Source organism: Lactuca serriola, chromosome 2 (assembly GCF_051521515.1).
Source record: "Lactuca serriola cultivar US96UC23 chromosome 2, Lser_US96UC23_V15, whole genome shotgun sequence".
NCBI lineage: Eukaryota > Viridiplantae > Streptophyta > Magnoliopsida > Asterales > Asteraceae > Lactuca > Lactuca serriola.
The window spans coordinates 160,911,166-160,931,091 of record NC_136409.1 but is presented as its reverse complement, the minus strand read 5'-3'; the positions used below and the strand labels follow the sequence as shown (position 1 = coordinate 160,931,091).

At 36.0% G+C, this 19,926-nt stretch overlaps 2 protein-coding genes across 3 annotated transcripts; both read right to left on the bottom strand.

Moving 5' to 3' along the window:
• Positions 1-268: 268 nt before the first annotated feature.
• LOC145089716 (bZIP transcription factor 29-like) lies at positions 269-2,213 on the bottom strand. The gene is made up of 6 exons (XM_079028115.1): positions 1,697-2,213; positions 1,511-1,586; positions 1,401-1,439; positions 814-951; positions 395-469; positions 269-340 (listed from the first exon to the last, which is right to left on the bottom strand). Exons 1-6 carry the CDS (start codon positions 2,149-2,151, stop codon positions 269-271), a joined length of 855 nt encoding a protein of 284 aa, XP_078884241.1. The 5' UTR covers positions 2,152-2,213.
• A 137-nt stretch (positions 2,214-2,350) lies between these two features.
• On the bottom strand, positions 2,351-3,734 carry LOC145090541 (25S rRNA (cytosine-C(5))-methyltransferase NSUN5-like). 2 transcript variants are annotated; one of them, XM_079028696.1, is made up of 7 exons: positions 3,646-3,734; positions 3,367-3,425; positions 3,176-3,226; positions 2,958-3,093; positions 2,779-2,867; positions 2,600-2,698; positions 2,351-2,396 (listed from the first exon to the last, which is right to left on the bottom strand). In XM_079028696.1, exons 3-7 carry the CDS (start codon positions 3,209-3,211, stop codon positions 2,391-2,393), a joined length of 366 nt encoding a protein of 121 aa, XP_078884822.1. In that variant the 5' UTR covers positions 3,212-3,226; positions 3,367-3,425; positions 3,646-3,734; the 3' UTR covers positions 2,351-2,390. The 2 variants fall into 2 exon arrangements, with proteins under 2 accessions (XP_078884822.1, XP_078884823.1); XM_079028697.1 differs by having other exon boundaries at positions 2,779-2,864.
• Positions 3,735-19,926: the final 16,192 nt, after the last annotated feature.

Below are 19,926 nucleotides of genomic sequence, written 5' to 3'. Positions count from 1 at the left end.
CAATTAGTTACTATTGGTTGAATTCGTATAACCAATAAACAATTTGAACAAGTGCATACCAGTTCATAAGGGAGATTTTTTCTTATGTACTCATCTGAATCTTCCTCCCACTCCATAATACCCTACTCCTAAAGAAGAAATTATTTCAATGTAAACATTACTTACTTGCAGTTAGGATTTTGATGCAAATGCATTTTCAATTAACAACCATCATAATACTTATAATAATAACAAACAAAAATAATAAAGCAATAACTATCAAACCTTTTCATTCATTACTATTGCTGGAAAAATTGCAGACTACAGCAAAGATGAAAAGTGGTGAAACAAGTCTCCATCCCTGTTTCCAGATGATTATAATTCATTTATAAGAAGGAATAGAATGAAAACTCACTGGGGCTATTTCTAGAAGTCGAGATATAACATCAAAAGCTAAAGACATAACCCTTTCTCCCAAATTATCCCGCTTCTGTATAAAACACATATTAAATCATGCCACTACTATATTAAAGGCTAAAGATAAAGTTAGAAGTAGAGATATCAATAAAAAGTCAACCAACACTTTAATAAAGGCTATGATTTAAAATAACATTTTGATAAAGTTAGAAGTAAAAAATGTTGCTTGGTTGATAAACTGGAAAGGAAAAAACCATTAATGAAGGAATGTCATTCCATACCATATGAGACCCTTATTTTTTCATTCCATCTCTTCAAGGAATGACAGTTACCATTTTACCCTTAATCCACTTGGAAGCCAAACACGCGAGGGCTGGTTCGGATTCGGCGTCACGGCGCTGCGATTTCGTTCCAGACCCGGTCAACAGTAGCTCCAGCAAGATCTTGAGTCATACCCTGAACTTGACTAGTAATTTTTTGGCGAGTAGAAGTCAACTCCTTAATACCAGCATGTAATTGCATAAGCTCAACACACATAGCTTCTACTCCATGAAGCTGAAGGAAAAATCATATGAATTTTTTTATAATCATATATGTAAATGAATTTGATAATCAGGTTTGCGTAGCAATAAACAAATAGTCAATCGGATGAAATAGATCTGTGTTAATGAACATATTTGAACTCTATGTGACATTTATCGAACATAAATCCACTTTTTCTCAAATTTATTTAAGCCTTAATTTAACGATTTAAGGCTTTGTTTTGATTTTTTTTTCTTAAAAATTCTTATCTCAATCTACAATTGTGAGACATAATCCTTCCATTGCGATTTAACTAAAATTCAATTAACTAAGTAAACCACATCCATTAATTAAACACAAAACAAATAGATCAGACCAACTGAAGCTGAAATTGGATAACACTAACGATATTAAATAGGGCTAGAATGTGAGAAATTAGAAGATCTGAACAACACAAAATGAAAGAAGGGATAAGAGATTACCAGTAGAAATGAGAAATTAGAAGATCCGAACAGAGAAATCTTTAAATTTGATCATTTATAACTAAAAAAAATTGAAATATCACAGGTGAAATTAGATGTAAAACACATACCTTGTGCTCCAATTCTGTAATGTAACGCATTTTCCTCTCTTTTGATCTTGCAGCAGATTGTCGATTTGCCAAAATCCTAAAACATATCACATAAAAAATATATTTGTTTATTCAAATATCAAAATAAATATTCAGATTTCTCCAATTATAATGTAAATATTAATGAATTTGAAAAAAGCTACATACCTTTTGGCTCGTTTGGGATCAGATAAAGCAATCTCTGCAAGTTTCTCATTAGCCATGATTTTCTTGAGCTCAGCCCCTGTAAACTCACCATTTCCAAACTCCAAACTAAACGTGTTTATATTTGAATTTGAGTCGATTGAATTATTTGGGGATAATTGACCAATATGCCCTCCAGGAGAAGGAGGAAGCTTAGGTGATTCATCAGCAAAGTTCATCCTCCCCATAAAACTATCCATTGACACACTTCTATAATGCCTTGTTGTTGGAGCAATGTCTCCACCTGCACTCCGTTTAATCCCTTTATCATTAACACTACTTGTAGCTTCATTATCACTGCTATCACGTCCATTTGTTTTTGTTCCACTAGCTCGACTATCTAAATCTTCACGATTCTCAGTTCCTTGTTTATCGTCAGTTCCAGAAGAGTTTAATGTGTCAAGATTTTCAAGATTCATATAAGCAGAAAACAAATCATCAACAACTTCCCCTTCGGAGGCTCTTTTAGTTGCTCAGGTATGCCAGCTTTATCCCAATGCAATACCTAGTATGCTAGTTTCCTGTTTTTTCAGAGTCTATACCAACTGGTGTTTGCCAAACCCTGTCATGCTATGCCCAATTGAACAGGATGATCTTGGATTTAACATGTGGGACCCACGTAAATGGTTCGGTGATCGAACCCATCTCATGCCCATCATCATTCCTGCATACCCATGCATGAACTCTAGTTACAATGTTTCCCACCCTGGTTTAGGCCCAAGGGCAACTGCCACCATGGAACTTGCCTTACCCTAAAATATATATATATATATATATATATATATATATATATATATATATATATATATTAAAGTAATTATGGCTGAAATAAAATAAACCAAAATGAAAAAAATTACTAAATCTTACTTGCATAAATACACTTCCGTTTGTGACCAAAGGATGATTGTGCAAATCAGTAGCTGGTGGAAGCACTAATAAATCGGGAATCATGTCATCCTTCTCGACCTATAAAGATTATTATAACTAAAATCAGAAAAATAAAAAAGATAAATTAAATAGGGTACCATAATGTATATTAATGTTACCATATTATCTTTGCTTAATTCAGACACAGCAGTTTCAACATCCAATTTCAGAGTATTGACACGAACATAGCGAGGTTTTTTAACATCTGCTACATAAATGATAAATCATAGATCTCGTTTAATAAATATGGTTGTGTAAATTATAAATAATAAAGTGGAATGTTATTGGTAGAACAAACCAGGAATCTTATATTGGGACATTAAATCTTCTATACGTTTTGCTCCCTTCTTTAATAAGATCTTTGCAAGAGCTGACTGTAGTTGACTTTTCCTCAAAATAAGGTACTTTTCTAGATCTCCTGTTAGAGATGAATCCTATGAAGAAATGTTAAAATTATGTATATGATTAATTTAAAGAAAATATTATATGATGTGGCATCCTAGAAAGTGAAGATACCTGTCCGAAAAGAATGTCATAGGTGATTATGTACATTAATTCCACTTGCCTCTGTTACAAAACGAATAACAGAAGCAATAAATTTCAAATAAATAGTAACGGGAGATTAAAAAAATAATAACATTCGAATATATATGGTGAGTATGGAATGAAGATCAGGTATCAAATATGTTTTTTGAGGTATTACTTACCTTCCATTTGCTGTTTAATACATTAGCAATCTCCAATACATCCTTGATGATTGGAAGATCTGTGAATAGAGAAACAAGAGATGAAATCAATATGAAATTAGAAAAAATCATTAAACAAAGAAATTAGAAGAAAGAAATTAGAGAAGGATGCGATAGGAGGAGGATTCCCCAATTTGTAATCGTGTTTTAAACAAAGAAGCACAACCCATAAGATGAGTTGATGAGGAAGCATTTTTGTTATCGCTTTTTCTAATCAAATATGAAAAAAAATATACTTACACAATCTGGCATTTCATCGAGCACCTTGAGGGCACCTTGCATCTCCATAACTTCAAATCCCATAAAAACCCCAAATTTTGAAACCCATATGTCAGAAGAAATGGATAGACCTTCAATATTTATGATACAAACATGAAGTATGACATGATTAGATGAAGCATGTAAGTTCTTCACACTTTCAAGCATAATTGTAACCCAATCGTCGGCTCAAGCATAATTGTAACCCAATCATAGTCACTCAACGCGAAAATATGCGCTTTTGGAACGGCGGAACTCTGTGGCGAAACCGATAGCAGCTTGGAACGAGATTCAAGTAAGCCAAATTCAAGATTCGTGAAATTTTAGGGCACACGAGGCTACATGTTGCCTGAATTTCAGTCTACCGAAGTTCTGACACATAAGTCCGACTTGTACGCTTTCGGAGTTGTACTTCTTGAGATATTGTCAGGCGAAGAAGGCAAGTGAGGAACGAAGGAAGGAGTGTTGATAACTAGGAAAGGCGGCAGTCGAATCTATGGAGGGGGAAGAAAGGATCGTAATTAGGGCAAGAAGGAAACAAAATAGGAGGATAAAAATGAAGGCTGGTGTTCAAAATTTTAGGGATTTCATTTTCCCCCTATCTACTAAACGCGCTTTTCATTAAAATTATAAAGCGAAACTCATAGAGGACGCCCATTTAAGATACAGCGCCCTCCGTGTTTTTAATTTTTTCTCGTATGACGCTAATTTAAGGGCACGCAATAATGCGTGACCTAAATCCTTAAATTTTTTGAAGAGATGACACTTTTTTAACGTCACTCTCCATTGCGTAACATAAATCAATGAGTGTCGTTGTTTGCGCGTCGTAAAAGGCTATTTTTCTTGTAGTGTGTTATTCTCTTTGTATTTTTCTTGACTCTTACAATTTGTTGATAACAAGATTGTGGTCTTGTGGTCATACTAGCTTGTCTACCCCAAGAAAGGTGGTTAGAATCTGGTTTAGTATAATCATTGTTCTAAGAGAAAATAGTGTTGTTGTTACATAAGTTGTATCAGTCATGGTTGGGGAAACCCCTTCTGCCTCTGGTTCTAAAAGCCCAGAACGTTATGATTTTGATCACCCATTGTTCTTACATCCTTCTGATAATGGTGTAGTGTCGATTATTAGTTTTAAATTTACTGGTACTGAGAATTTTAGAATCTAGAAGGTTTCTATGACTATGGCTTTGAAAGGTAGGAATAAACTAGGGTTTGTTGATAAAACTTTTCCTAAACGTAGTGAGGATGAAACTAAAGCTGATGGTTCTGTTGTGTTTAATATACATCAAAAAATAAACTCTCTTACTCAGAGTGGTTTATCTGTATCTGAATATTACAGTAAGCTTGATGCTTTGTGGAAAGAATTTCATGGGTTGGTTAATTTGGCTGAATGTACATGTGAAGCTTCAACTAGCTTTGTTAATCACTCAAAGTTAATGAAGCTAATACAGTTCTTGTCTGGTTTAGATGATACATTCAGTCAAGTTAAAAGCCACATCTTGTTAATGGAACCTATTCCTAATGTAAAAATTGCTTTTTCCATTGTATCTCGTGAAGAATCACATCAAAAGAAGGTTCCATTTCTCAGTCGTCCACTAAGTCTCAGGCTACTGCTTTTGTTGGTAAATTTAGTGATCAGAAACGTATTAAGTCTCGTGGGAATTCTAATATTCAGTGCAAAAATTATGGTCTTAAAGGACATACTATTGAAAGATGCTACAAACTCATTGGTTTTCCAAAATATTTTAAATTCAAGAATGAATCTCAGAATTTTAATAAGACATTTTCTTCTAATAACTCTGTTTCTTCTGATGTTAATGGTTCTTCTGATTTGGATGTTAAAACTAACAACTCTTCTAAAAAGTTTTTTCTCACAAGTGAGCAATATAACAAGTTTCTCAGTCTCATCAATGAGAAACCTTCAACAAGTGAAGTATCTACAAATATGGCAGGTATTTGTTGTAACTCTTATGTATCTACTAATAGAAAGTGAATTTTTGATTCTGGTGCAAATCATCATATGACCAAAAATGATTTTAAGTTGAATAATTTTGTTGATGTTTCAAAACTTGATCTTAGAGTGGATCATCCTAATGGATCATCTGCTAGAATTAACAAAATTGGGAATATGAGATTGTCAGAATCGGTTGTCTTGTCTAATGTTTTTGTTGTTCCTGAATTTAATGTTAATTTACTTTCAGTTTATAAACTTTGTAAGGATAATAAATTTCAAGTTGTTTTGATGAGTTTAAATGTGTTGTTCAAGATTCATAGTCCAAGGTGACTGTGGGGACTGGTAGTGAGTCAGGAGGGTTGTATTATCTTGAAGATTCTTATTCTTCAGGTAATATGGCTTCTTTATGTAGGATTGATTGTTATCTTTCTAAGATTACTTGTGATAATAGATTAGGACACCCAGTTATTTAGGCTTTAAATTCTCTTAAGCATGTTCTGTCTTTTTGGTCTGAGTCTCTTCCTCCTTGTGATGTCTATCACAAAGTTAAGCAGTCTAGGAACTCTTTTCATTTGAGTGAACATAAAAGTGTTTCTCTAGGAGATTTAGTGCATATGGATGTTTGGGGTCCTTATAGGGTTGCTACTGTAGATGGATTCAAATATTTCTTAACTATTGTGGATGATTCACCCGAGGTGTATGGGTTTATTTGTTAAGATCCAAAACTGGGGTTTTTTATTGGTTTTCTGTGTTTTATAATTTTTTGAAGAATCGTTTTAATTCAAATGTTAAGATTGTTAGATCACATAATGGTAATGAGTTTGTTAATTCTCAATTTAAAGATTTTTTTAATTAAAATGGTATTTCTCATCAGACTATTTGTGCTTAATTACTCCACAACAGAATGGTGTTGTGGAGAGGAAACATACACATCTTTTGAATATAGCTAGGTCATTGTTATTTCAGTCTGGTTTACCTCTTAAGTTTTGGGGTGGATCTGTTTTGACTGTTGTTTTTTTGATAAATAAACTTCCCACTTCAGTTTTAAAAGGGAAGTCTCCTTTTGAATTGATTTACAAGTGTTTGCCTAAATTTGAGAATTTAAGAGTATTTGGGTGTTTATGTTTTTCTGTTAAGCAAAACATATCAGATAAGTTTGCTGAAAAGTCTGAAAAATGTATTCTTATTGGTTACTCTATTGAAAAGAAAGGATATAAGTTGTACAATCTTGATAATTCTTCAGTTTTGTTTTCCGGATGTAATGTTCTATGAGGATGTTTTTCCTTTTAAAATAAAGAAGGATTCAGTTAATGAAAATTTACTTTCATTTTTTAATGATTCTAGTTTTGTTGATTCTATACACCCAAGTCCCTATGATGAAATTCTTCAATCATCCTATATGGATGAAGTTCGTGAAACTGATACTCCTATGATGAGCCACCAGACCGATGCCACTGGTGCAGCTGTTTCTTCTGAGCCGGCTAATGTTAACAACCAGGATGGGTTGGTACAATTGTCCCAGTCTCATGAGGTTGGTCCAGGTGTCTCTGAATCTTCTGAGGGAAATAGTTCAGAAAATCTTGAAACATCTGGTAGTATTTCCGTTAGGAGGTCTGGTAGAGAGTCTAGGATGCCTCTTAGGTTTGATGATTATATTGTAGAAGGCAAGTATAAATATGGTATTGAAAAGACTTTAAACTATGCAAAATTAAATCTTGAGAATTTTTGTTTTGTTTCAAACTTAAATAAAACTATTGAGCCTAGGAATTTTTTTGAAGCTTCTACTGACTCAAATTGGGTAAGTACAATGAATGAGGAAATGGAGGCTTTGTATCGAAATAAAACCTGGGAAATTACAAATTTACATTCTAGTCGAAAACCTATTGGGTGTAAATGGGTATACAAAATTAAGTATAAGTCTAATGGCAAGTTAGAGAGATTTAAAGCTAGACTTGTAGCTAAAGGTTATAGTCAAAAAGAAGGTATTGACTATGGGGAGACTTTTTCTCCTGTAGCTAAAATGGTAACTATTAGAGTTGTTGTTTCTTTAGCTGTTAATAATTCTTGGAATTTATATCAACTTGATGTTAATCATGCCTCCTGTATGGGAATCTTGATGAAGATGTTTATATGACTCTTCCTCAAGGGTATCATACTCCTGGTAATACTCGTGTTTGTAAATTGTTAAAGTCATTGTGTGGCTTAAAGCAGGCTCCTAGGAAGTGGAATGAAAAGCTGTGTTCTTCATTGTTTGAATTTGGCTTTGTTCAAAGCATGAATGATTATTATTTATTTGTTAGAAATAAAGGTGGAACTATTGTTGTTTTGCTTGTATATGTTGATGATATTGTCGTAACAGGAAATTGTGAGCATGAAATTACAGAAGTGAAAGATTTTATGAAATCCAAATATTTGATTAAGGATTTAGGAAAATTAAAGTTTTTTTGGGTATCGAAGTTATTGATAAATGTGGTGGAATTTGTTTAACTCAACGAAAATATTGTTTGGAATTAATTCATGAGTTTGGAAAATTAGCTTGTAAGCCAGTTAAAACTCTTTTAGATATAAATTTTAATATTTCCGAAAAGGGAATTGATGATAAGGATGTTTTGTTAAGTAATATAACTGAATATAAAAAACTTATAGGCAAATTAATCTATTTGACTATAGATCGATCTGATATATCTTTTACTATTCAAACTCTTAGTCAATTTATGCATTCTCCAAGAAGGTCTCATTTGGATATTGTCATGCGTGTGTTAAGGTATTTAAAACAAAGTCCTGATAGAGGTATTAGTTTTTCAAAGAACCAAAATGTTTCTTTATGTGCTTATGTGGATGCTGATTGGGCAAAATGTATTTCTTCCAAAAGATCTGTTACTGGTTATTGTGTTTATTTTGGAAATTCTTTGATCTCTTGGAAAAGTAAAAAGCAGGATATAGTATCCAGACTTCTACTGAATCTGAATATAGGGCTTTAGCATCTGTTACTTGTGAAGTTATGTGGATTCTTAAATTGTATTTTGATTTGGGAGTTAAAGATTTATTTCCTGTAAATGTTTTTTTGTGATAATGATTCTGCAATTAAGTTAGCTCTTAACCCTATTTTTCATGAAAAAACTGAACATTTTGAAGTAGATGTTCATTTTGTAAGAGATAGGGTTTCAAAAGGAATTTTGAAATTATTAAGATTGATTTAGAACATCAAATAGCTGATATTCTTACTAAAGCTTTATCTTCAAAGCAACATGATTTTTGTGTTATGAATTGGGATTACATGATCCTTTTAAAGGTGAGTAAATTGTTTTTTTTCTCTCCCAATGTTCTTCTTGAGAGGGGGAGGGGGTGTTAAAAGTATAATTATTTATAACAAGATTAACATTGGATATCTTCTTAATCTGGACTAAAACTGTAAACTTGTAGAAACTTTCATTGTGAGAATGGTGTAAGAATTGTGGTATTTGGGTATGTTGTGTATTATTTTATTAGTGCTGGGACTGCGGCTCATTTCCTATAAACAAAGAAAGAAACACGCAGATCCTTGAAGGTGGGTTTGGGTCAGATATATTCCGGGTTTAATTCATGGATACTACCCGAAGTATATATTTTGGCTTAGCTGGTTTGGAGATCATTCAGATCAGTTCTTTATCACACACTTAGTCGAGTTTCTTTGTTCTCTCTGTTCTCTCATCTTCTTCAGTTTAGGATTTGTTCTGTTTTAGGGTTTGTTCTTGTTAGTCTTGTTTTGTAGAGTCTTAATTTGTTAGTTTATGTATACATTTGAGGGTGAGTGTTGATGTGGTGAGTTTTCAGTTGTAAGTATTTTGAAAACCAACTGGGTCTTATTCTTCGTTAAAAGATTTGTTAATGTTGTGAATAGATCTGTTGTTTACATGTTTTGACTATGATCAGAATCATGCCCGATATCCGAACAACCATTGGAACCGAACCTAGCTATAATGAACTTTTTGTATCTCTAATATATTATATATGTAACTAAAACTAAATTCATTTTATAAAAAACCAAGACTCATTGATTACACATCGTTTATGTTCCGTGAGATTTACTATTAAGACGAAAAGATAGGGTCAGCACTATGGTTTTGATGTTTACGAAGAGTTAAATAGAAAAAATATATACATATACGAGACAAAACCGTCATCTCAAGAAGATAAAACATTACATTTGCTTTTCTTGTTTAACAGCATCCATTGTTTTAAAACATCAAGTTTCTTAAATTCTTCAAAATACTATCCCATCATGTAAGGCGAGTTGCGTACGTCATTGCGAAAAGTTAACTAGGTTCCGTAATTATAGAATTCCATATTATGTTTATAATGTTAGAGCAAAAATAGTCAAAAAGTACAACTATTTTGTTTTTTCATATCAATAATATGTACCAAGGTGCGACGAATGAGATCCATGTGAGATGTGAATGCGAAAGTTGTCATCTAAGAATACGTTTTTAGACATGTATGGGTTACGAATTTAATATGAATATTTTAATGTGTACATGTATGCCTGCCGTCGTGTCGTGTCCATGAGTTCCCAACTAATAGCATGTTATGTTTTTAACAAATTCTAAAAATAGTTTTAGTAATAAATTTTAAATAAAAAGACCACAGCATTTTTAATTGTTAAATACTATCAATATTAACTTTTTATCTTCATAAAAAGTAGTTGGACTATACGTTTGCATAGTCAAAATATTATATAACCAAATATGAAAGAGAGAAAAACTAAAAAGTAATCGAATTAAGAGCATATATAATAAGGGGTTTTTTTTCCAAATGAAAACAAATAGAGTATTTCGTAATAACTTTTAAATTTATAAGTTCTTTGGAGAGAGCTTTCTCAATTATTTTGGTAGGGGTACCTTTCAACCGATTGCTAAATAACCAACTTATAAAAAACAATAGATGATCGTATAAACGTTAATTAAGTTGTGGAAATTGATTTACCTTTCAACCTTATAGCCAACTCTCAGACCAAACATGGAGACTGATTTCAAATTTATCAAAGTTTTTGGGCATGGTACTGTTGGCAGTTTTGGGTCAAATAACTAGTATATATATTCTCTGAATTCGTACAACCTAATGTATTAGAAATTCATTATGTAGAAAACTCTCTCTCTCTCTCTCTCTCTCTCTCTCTCTCTCTTGTGTTTGTTGTGGATGTAGTCGACTTGATTATGTCTTTTATTTTTCGTTTTGCATTAATACTTTTTTTGAGAAACCATTTATCAAATTGTTGAAGTGCTTATACTCTAACAACTAGTATCACAACTATGATGAGAATGTTAAGATCAACATGTTTGAAGGTCACGATTCGGGTTCTAGAGAATGCAAATTGAAGATTACCTATATCAGAAGAAGGTACACAAACCTTTGGCCAAAAAACACCTAAAGCGATGAGGTAGGAAGTGTAACACCTTATTTCAATACATTTTAAGCTACTATTCATAAAACTCCATTATATATAGTCATATTAAAATTGACTCAAACAAAAACTATTTTGTTCCACTATAAATACACTTGGGTGTTACCAAATTCATACTAACAAAACTATAACAAGCAATTTAAGATTTACATAATATTAAAATAAGAGTCTATAAAAGCTCCATTCCATCTAACTTTAAATCACTTCTAGCATTCCTCATATTAGCATTTGTAAGTCCCCAAATCTGCTTGTGTATCAATCAGATCCAATTGGTGGTGCAGAATCCCAATCAATTGGATGATGTCAGATCAAAATAGAAGAGAAGGAGAAGAAGAAGAAGATGAATCTATGATGTATTAATGAAATGATTGATGCTCCATACATATTGTTCACACATACTCTTCTCTCTTGTTTCTCTCACACCTTAGAATACACACACTTAAGCTCCTTGGCTATTTTCCTCACATGCACTCCCCACCCTATATATATATATATATATATATATATATATATATATATATATATATATATATATATATATATATATATACCTAAGGTCAAGCCCAAAATACAAATAACCCAATGCTAGACCGAAAACACATGGGTTTTCAGTCCAAGCTACAATTAATCCTATACTATTTTTGGCCCAAATAATTAAAACAATAAATGCTTAGAAAAGCAAAGTATAAACCATATTTTTGACCCAACAATCTCCCCCTTGGTTTATAGCTTTCTTTTCTAATTGACCCAACAAGCTCCCCCTAGAAAGTGGTTGGCACTTGTCAATCTTCATTGGGATCTTGTAACCATCACACCAGCAGAGCTCATTTTTGTGGTGAGTGTGATAAACCTTTGCAACTGATTCTCAAGTGTGTCTCCCAAGACATAGTTAAACATATTGAACTTTTGTCACAGCATGTCTTGGCAACTGTGTTTCATGTCTTCGTTGCCTTCATAGACTTCTATCAGTGCTTCCCATAAGGCCTTTGCTGATGTATACTCACGGAAACCTTGAGCGATTTCCGGAGATAATGTCTTGGTAAGTGTAGCAAGAGCCTTTTACTGCTCCTCGACTCTCTCAAAATCTCATCAGTGTAGTTCTCAACTTGCTTATCAATTATGGTTCCATCTTCCAATGTAGTTGTAATGCGGATTGGACCTCTAAGAATGCTTCGCCATATTTTGAAATCCTTCATTTTGATGTACGTCTCAATCCGATATTTCCATTATGGAAATCCTTCCGCATATAACAGTCGTGGAATTCGAGAAGTGGTTCCCATAATCGCATCCAATTCATGGTGAGCTGACATGCTTTGACATTCCATTTTTTTGTTTTTGATTTTTGTTGTTTTTGTTGATTTGTTTTTGAAATTAAAAAGAATAACTTGAAAATCAAATAAAAATAACTTGAAAATCAAATAAAAGGATCAAGTAAATAGGTTTTCGGTTTCTGAATGATAAGGGTTTTCGGTTTATGAGGGATCAAGGGTTTTCAGTTATTATGATAAAGGGGGTTTTCGGTTTCTGAAGATTCAAGAGATTTCGGTTGAAGAATAGTTTTTGGTTTCTGAAGATTCAAAGGTTTCCGGTTGAAGAACAGTTTTCAGTTTCTGAAGATTCAAAGGTTTTCGGTTGAAGAACAATTTTCGGTTTCTGAAGATTGAAAGGTTTTCGGTTGAAGAACAGTTTTTGGTTTTTGAAGATTGAACCGAAAACTAACAGTTTTCAATGAAAAACTCAAATTTTCGATTCGATTTTGATTTCCACACACTTGAAATCTCAAACACAACTTCCAAACTGCTTAGATATGAGCAGAAATCAATTGAAGATACATTTTCGGTTGATGAAGATCAAACTGAAAACAATAAGAATTCAACTGAAAGTTGAAATCCAAGCAGATATCTATTCCATACAATGAAAACTGTGATCTGATCTTCAAAACTCGAGCAAAAACAAGCTTCAAGAGACCGGGAACGTGAAGAACACGACTATGAAGCAGAAAACTGAATAAACACACTTGATTGACACCGGTTTGAGCTCTGATACCACTTGTAAGTCCCCAAATCTGCTTGTGTATCAATCAGATCTGTTTGATGGTGCGGAATCCCAATCAATTGGATGATGTCAGATCAAAATAGAAGAGAAGGAGAAGAAGAATAACTTGAATCTATGATGTATTCAAAGATAGGAATGATGAACAATACATATAGTTCACACACACTCTTTTCTCTTGTTTCTCTCACACCTTAGAATACACACACTTAAGCTCCTTGGTTATGTCCTTCACATGCACTCCTCACCCTATATATATATATATATATATATATATATATATATATATATATATATATATATATATGGACCTAAGGCCAAGCCCAAATTACAAATAATCCAATGCTAGACCGAAAACACATGGGTTTTCGGTCCAAGATACAATTAAACCTATACTATTTTTGGCCCAAATAATTAAAACAATAAATGCTTAGAAAAGCAAAGTATAAACTATATTTATGACCCAACAATCTCCCCCTTGGTTTATAGCTTTCTTTTCTAATTGACCCTACATTAAGAGTGGGAATTGCAGCGAGAAAGGGAGTTTTGTTATGGTAGGTTGCTGTCAGGAGTAGTGATGCTTATTTTTGGATGGGTGTATAGCACATATCTATGTTGAGCTGCGGAGCATGAGTTGGTGAACTCAGTAGGGTGATGCTTCATGATGAGGTTATGAGGTGATAAGAGAGCAAGCGAATCCGGGTGGGAGTGTTCACTTGGGATTATCAGGAGGAACCGTGGAATGAGCCTATGGTGAGTCAATGAGCGAGAAAAGTGTTGTAAGGCTACGGGGAGCCATAGCATCTATGATTCAGCGAAATAGAGTATCGTGATACTACGGGGATCCGTAGTATTCACTGGGTAGTAGGAAAAGACTGTGACGCTGCGGGTAGCCGTGGTATTCACTAGTCAGTGAGAGAGTGTCGTGATACTACGGGGAGCCGTAGTATTCACTAGTTAGAGAGAGAGTGTGTGTGTGTGTGTGTGTGATACTGCGGGGAGCCGTAGCAGTCACAAATCAGAGAGTATCGCAAGACTACGGGGGAGGACGTAGCACTCATCAGTCAATAAGAGTAAATGTTGTTCCGTGGGGAACTGTAGTATTCGTTAGTCAGAATATGGGGCAGAAGAGTTCCTAGGCTTGAGTAGCCTTATCTTTGAGTTTGTGGGAATTTTTTTTGGTTAGGCCATGAAGAGACTAGGGTCTCCCTAATGGTCGGGAGTCGTCATAGACCAAGCGAAGGTGTGGATTATCGTAATCTGAAGAAATTGGAGGGATGATGTGTGCATAACCACGAATTGTGCATCATGAATGAGAAACAAATTGGAATGAGTAGTTCTAATTCTAACGTTGAATCAGAATATCGAGCTCGAGTCTGGATCCATTAGTGTAATTGAATAGGTGAGATGAGGTTTTGGATTCATAGGTGGGTTTCATTTTGAGGAATATTGATCTCCATCTGATATCTTATGTCGGAGTGGATCTGTTTCATTGATATAAGAAGTACTGCGAGATGCAGGGAATCAGGGGATGATAGATGACAAAGGTCGAAGGTGAGACGATTTTAGATGAGTTGTAGCATTCGCTTAGGGTAAAGCGAATTTCGCGGCTTGTGTGTCGCGATGAGTCGAGAAAGCGATCATGAGAAGGAAGTCGGTGAGACGTTTTGGTTTGCAGTGAATAACCTTTGGAGGTTCATCTTTTAGGTCGGAAGTTGACCTGATGCTCGGTGTTGGAAGGGAGATTAGGGGAGGAAGCTATGTCTTTGGATGTCAGAGTATACTTCCAAGCGAGCATGGTCTTTTCTTGTGTTTGAGGTCAGATTTTCAAGGATCATTCCTTCAGAAGGGTTTTGACAGCTGTTCAGGCAGTGGGTCCTTAATGGGTTGTGACCTTTTCATCCCTCTAGAGTTCGACCGGGACCGATTAGAGAATCAGAGGGGCAGTTTGGTAGTGTGACAGAACACTAGAGTCTCCGGATTTAGGGAGCCAGAAGAAGTATCGTAGCGGTAGTCGAGTCTGTCCTTTTCGGGGTTTGAGAGCTTGAGACCAAGTACCATTGAAGGATGATAGTTGTGTGGTATGAAGTAGTGCTTCCCGAACTTCTGGGTTTTGAGCTGTGTGATGCTAAAGCGATTTCGAGGGCGAAATCAAATTAAGTGGTGAGATTTGTAACATCTGGATTTTCAGGTACATTATTTTTGTGTTTCAATTTTGAGGTTTAAGGAGGGACTCGCCGAGTCGTGTCGAGTTGCCCACGTGGATTTAATGAGTGGACTCGGCGAGTCAGAGGACTGACTCGCCAAGTAGGTCCGGGGCAGAGAAAACCCTAAGTTTTCGGGGTTGGGGCCTATTTAAGGGAACTTATGACCTTAGGTGCGCCTCATACCTCCTGTGAGAAGCCTTAAATCGCCATTGGAGCCATGGGAGAGTTCTTATGATGAAATCAAGTAATTTGGTGGCTCTTATCGAAGGATAAGAGCATGATTCAAGCAAGAAACGAGATGGGGGCTGTGGATCTAGCATTTCTTCGCGTGGAACTGCTCTAGAAGGTATAAACTTGCATCCTTTTCATCTATTTTGGTTACATTTCATGATTTTGGGAGTTTTAGGGTTTTACTCCCTTTCTTTGTACCTATGAGCTATTTGAGACATGATCGGGGGGGGGGGACCTCAGATCCGGACCTTGTGAGGTCCTTGAAGACTAGATACCCCAGCTTTAGTTGTCCAAATGAGGGTTGATTGAGCTAAATACTTCATGAAGGGCATGTAATGGCGTTTTGGAGCAATAGCATCATGCATGAACGTAAAGATCGAAGCTTTACGTGATTATTGAGCCTTGAGATGATAGATCTATAGTTTAGAGTGATAGATCTGGTTGAAATTGTCTGAATGAGAATGAGTCTGGATAGACTCGCCGAGTCAATGAGCCAACTCGACAAGTCGGTTAGGGTTTTCTCGATGGAGCTGAATCGTGTGCTTACTCGGTGAGTTTTGGGGTCAACTCGACGAGTTAAGTTGAATCTTCGTGAAACTTCGGAGAAAGTGAGTGGACTCGACGAGTCACAAGGGTGCACTCGCCGAGTCGGGTCAGATCTGGACTGTGGACTCGAGTTTGACTTTGGTTGACTTTAGGGTTGGGTCAACCATGTGTGATGGAAGCCATGGAGGGGTAAAATGTTCTTTTACCCACTTCAAGAGTTAGATAGAGAAAGAGAATAGCCATGGGTGTGTTTGAGTATGAGTAAGTATTGCTAAGAGATGTTTATCCTATGTGTTAGGCGGAAGCTAGGTCGAGATTTCCAAGTGCTAATCTGTCACTTGTTTGCTTTCAAGGTGAGTCTTCTCACTATACATTACCTTGAATGGTATCTATGTGCAGACCGGAGGGTTTTATGTGTATGTGTATGTTTGGGATTTATGTGCGTTGTGTTATATGTATGTTATGTATTATATAGACCGGACCAGAGGGTCCAACGAATCATGAGGCCATAAGGTCCTCGATCAGACCGAACCGAAGGGTCCAACGATCTAGACCGGACCGGAAGGTCCAACGAGCTACGAGACTGGAGAGTCCTGCTGAGACACATTGACTAGAGGGTCATACCGAGTTATATCCTCAAGTGGCTTATGTGCTGTATGTGTATTTTGGGGAACTCGCTAAGCTTTGTGCTTACCGTGTTATGTGATATGTATTTCGGGTTTTTCTCAGGATCACGGGACGGCACCGGCTTGATTGTACACACCTGAGAAAGAGTTATGCTTTGAGGATCCTAGACTATGATATAAACAATTATGGAGTTGTGTCTTATAAATTAAAGAGATGTTTTTTTGTAATATGTGTTATGATAACTGAGAGATTTTAAATGAAAATTTTACTTGAAAATTTACGGTGTTACAATTTTTCCTCACTGTACTTAAGGGTAGAAGGCACCAAGGCTGGCCCATTGGATCTGATATCCTAGTAGTTGTTGATATGCTGAGTATGAGTTAATTATGCATTCTAGTTTGCAATGCTAGTCTGGTAGATCTGTAGGACTACCTGTGATATTGTCTAACTATTTGTATGTGTTTTTAGCTGTTACATGTTGACATGTTATGTGGGTAGCGTTGAGGTTGTATTGCTCCTTGTGGTAACCAACAAACCCTGGAGTATGCCAGATATGAGCTGAGGGTCAGGGAGGGCATGTCAGACTCATACTGAGGACTCCTAAGCATTTCAGATGCAAGATGAGGGTCGGGGGAGCATTCCAGACTCTCACTGACGGACGGTCATTTATATTCCAATCTCATGACTGAAGGGGCAAGCCAGTCATAGGTTGTGGGCTTGAGAGTAAGCTAGACTTATGTTGTGGGCTCGGGAACAAGCCAGATGTGAGTTGTGGGCCTGTAAGGCAAGCCAAACTCATACTGTGGGCTCGGGGGTAATCCAGTCTGGGAAGTTGTGGACCCATTACATGTTGTTATTATGTGTGCTATTCATTATGTATCGGTATTTTGGAGGAACTCACTAAGCTTCGGACTTACAATTTTGGATTTTGTTTCAAGTACTTTGGATGATCGCGGAAAGGCGAAGGCTTGATTGTGCACCTCCTCACATTTACGATTTTGATTTCTAGGATACTTTGATATGAAACTATTTTGAAAACATTTTGTAATAAGTAATGATTTTCGGATGGTTGAAAAAGTTTTAAATTTTTATGAATTTTATGGATGTTAGAAGCAATAAAAATGAAGTCCCTTTGGTTAGTTTTGCTCCATGCATCTTGTAGGAGGTCTTAATGGATTAAGATCTTTTGTTAAGCTCTTATTAGGTGTGTAAAGTCATAAAGTTGGAAACTTTATGACTCTAGGGTGTGTTTTAGTCGTGGATCTAAAATATGGGCTTGAGTGCTTAAGCCATTAAGCACTTAATGAAGATTTGGGGTTGCGAGGTTGCGCACCGCGTAAGTAAAAGTACGCCCCGCGTACTCAGTCAACCACCCTGATGGTGGTCAATGCAAGGCTTCGTGTACGCTAAGTTTACCTCTGGGGTATTTCCCGCGTACTCGCATGGCTCAGCTTTGTGAGTGACTCGGTTGAGTTGACTCGGGGGTTGACTCATTTGGCTTAGTGGGTTTGACCAGTGGACTTTGAATTTGACTTTGATCAACTTTGACCAAGTTTGACCTTGAGGTTATTTTGGGATTTTGATGGAATTAGTTATCGGTTAGAGAGCTGAGATTCGCAGTCAGACCTTATCAGTTATGTTTAGCTTGCGAGGTGAGTTTTCCTCACTATACTTACGGGTAGAAGGCACCAAGGCCGACCCTTTGGATTGTTATCTTGGTTTATCGTATGATTTTGTACTGTAGTGATCCGCTAGATTTGTATCCTGGTAGATAGGATGTTAGCATGCGGTTGTGATTTGTGAATCTGCATGTTTGTTTGATGTATGGTTAAATTTTTATTAGTTATGCCTATGTCGACATGTCATGGTTGGTTGGCCAAGACGCCCAGGGTGGACCAGATAGATTGTAGGCCTTGCGAGGCGGTCCAGTCAAGCCGAAGGCTTAGAGAGCTGTCCAAATAGGCTGAAGGCCTATATGGCGGTCCGTTCATGCTGAAGGCTATGTATTTATGTTGTTTTTTATTATTATATGTTTTGTGTGTTGGTACATTGGGGGAAAGCTTACTAAGCATTGGCTTACAGTTTTATGTTATGTTTCAGGTACTTCAGATGATTGCGGGAAGACGAAGGCATGATCGTGCACCTCATCGTGTTTTGATTTATGATTTTGGGAAAACTTTGATATTAAACATGTTTTGAAAACAAAATTGTAAACAATGATGATTTGTAGGTTGGTTTTAAAAGTGTAAATTTTTCATGAATTTTATGGATGTTACACTTCAGTTTGACTTGACCACCTCGCGAGGCTTGCATGACACGTTGATCACTCACATGGGTCTCCAGTCCATGACTGGTCCCCCTCTTGTGCCTACAGTGTACGGTTGGTCCACACCCGGCCTACAACACACCGCTGGCCCACCTGGGTATCTTGGCCTACCACATTAAGCATGACTGCCTCAACTCACCACCTAACATGTCGACATATAAACCAAACAAACAATCAAACAAGAACATAGATACATGTAACTTTCCACACTTGTCTACATGTCTTACAACTTACTACAATATATCAAGACTCATACATTACTCCACGTCACTACTGGCAGATTACTAATGAATGCATAACTATATGTAATCAGAGGTGAGATAGACAATCAAACAAGTAATCCCACTCTAGATCCATAACCAAACAAGGAACAGGCAAGAAAGCCTAGATCAAGAGTTCTCAGGCTATCCTACATGATTGCATACAATGATGGGTTTTATAGAATACAAAATCATGTACAATGCGAAAACACTTAACAATTAAGAAGGTACATGCATCCTATAAATGGTCTATGTCATAACACTTTGAAGGCACATACAATGAACAACAAAACTAACATAAACCCTAATATAATCGAAATCATGGGATTAGGGTTACATAACTTTGATTTTTTGTAGTAAACAAAGCACTCCAATCTCCTTGTAGCGTAGGTCTTGGAAAGCTCAGCACCAAAAGGATGCTGCCTCTAATGGCTCACACCCAAACCCTAGAACTAGAAATAGAGAGGAGATTTCGGCTAGAGTAACCCCTTCGGAAGAGTATGAACGAAAATTCCAAATCTTGGGGGTCCTATTTATAGTGTGGATGTCACAAGAAAAACCCTATATTTGATAATAAGATAATACTATTTTATCTATTCAAATACGGTATCCTTATCAAC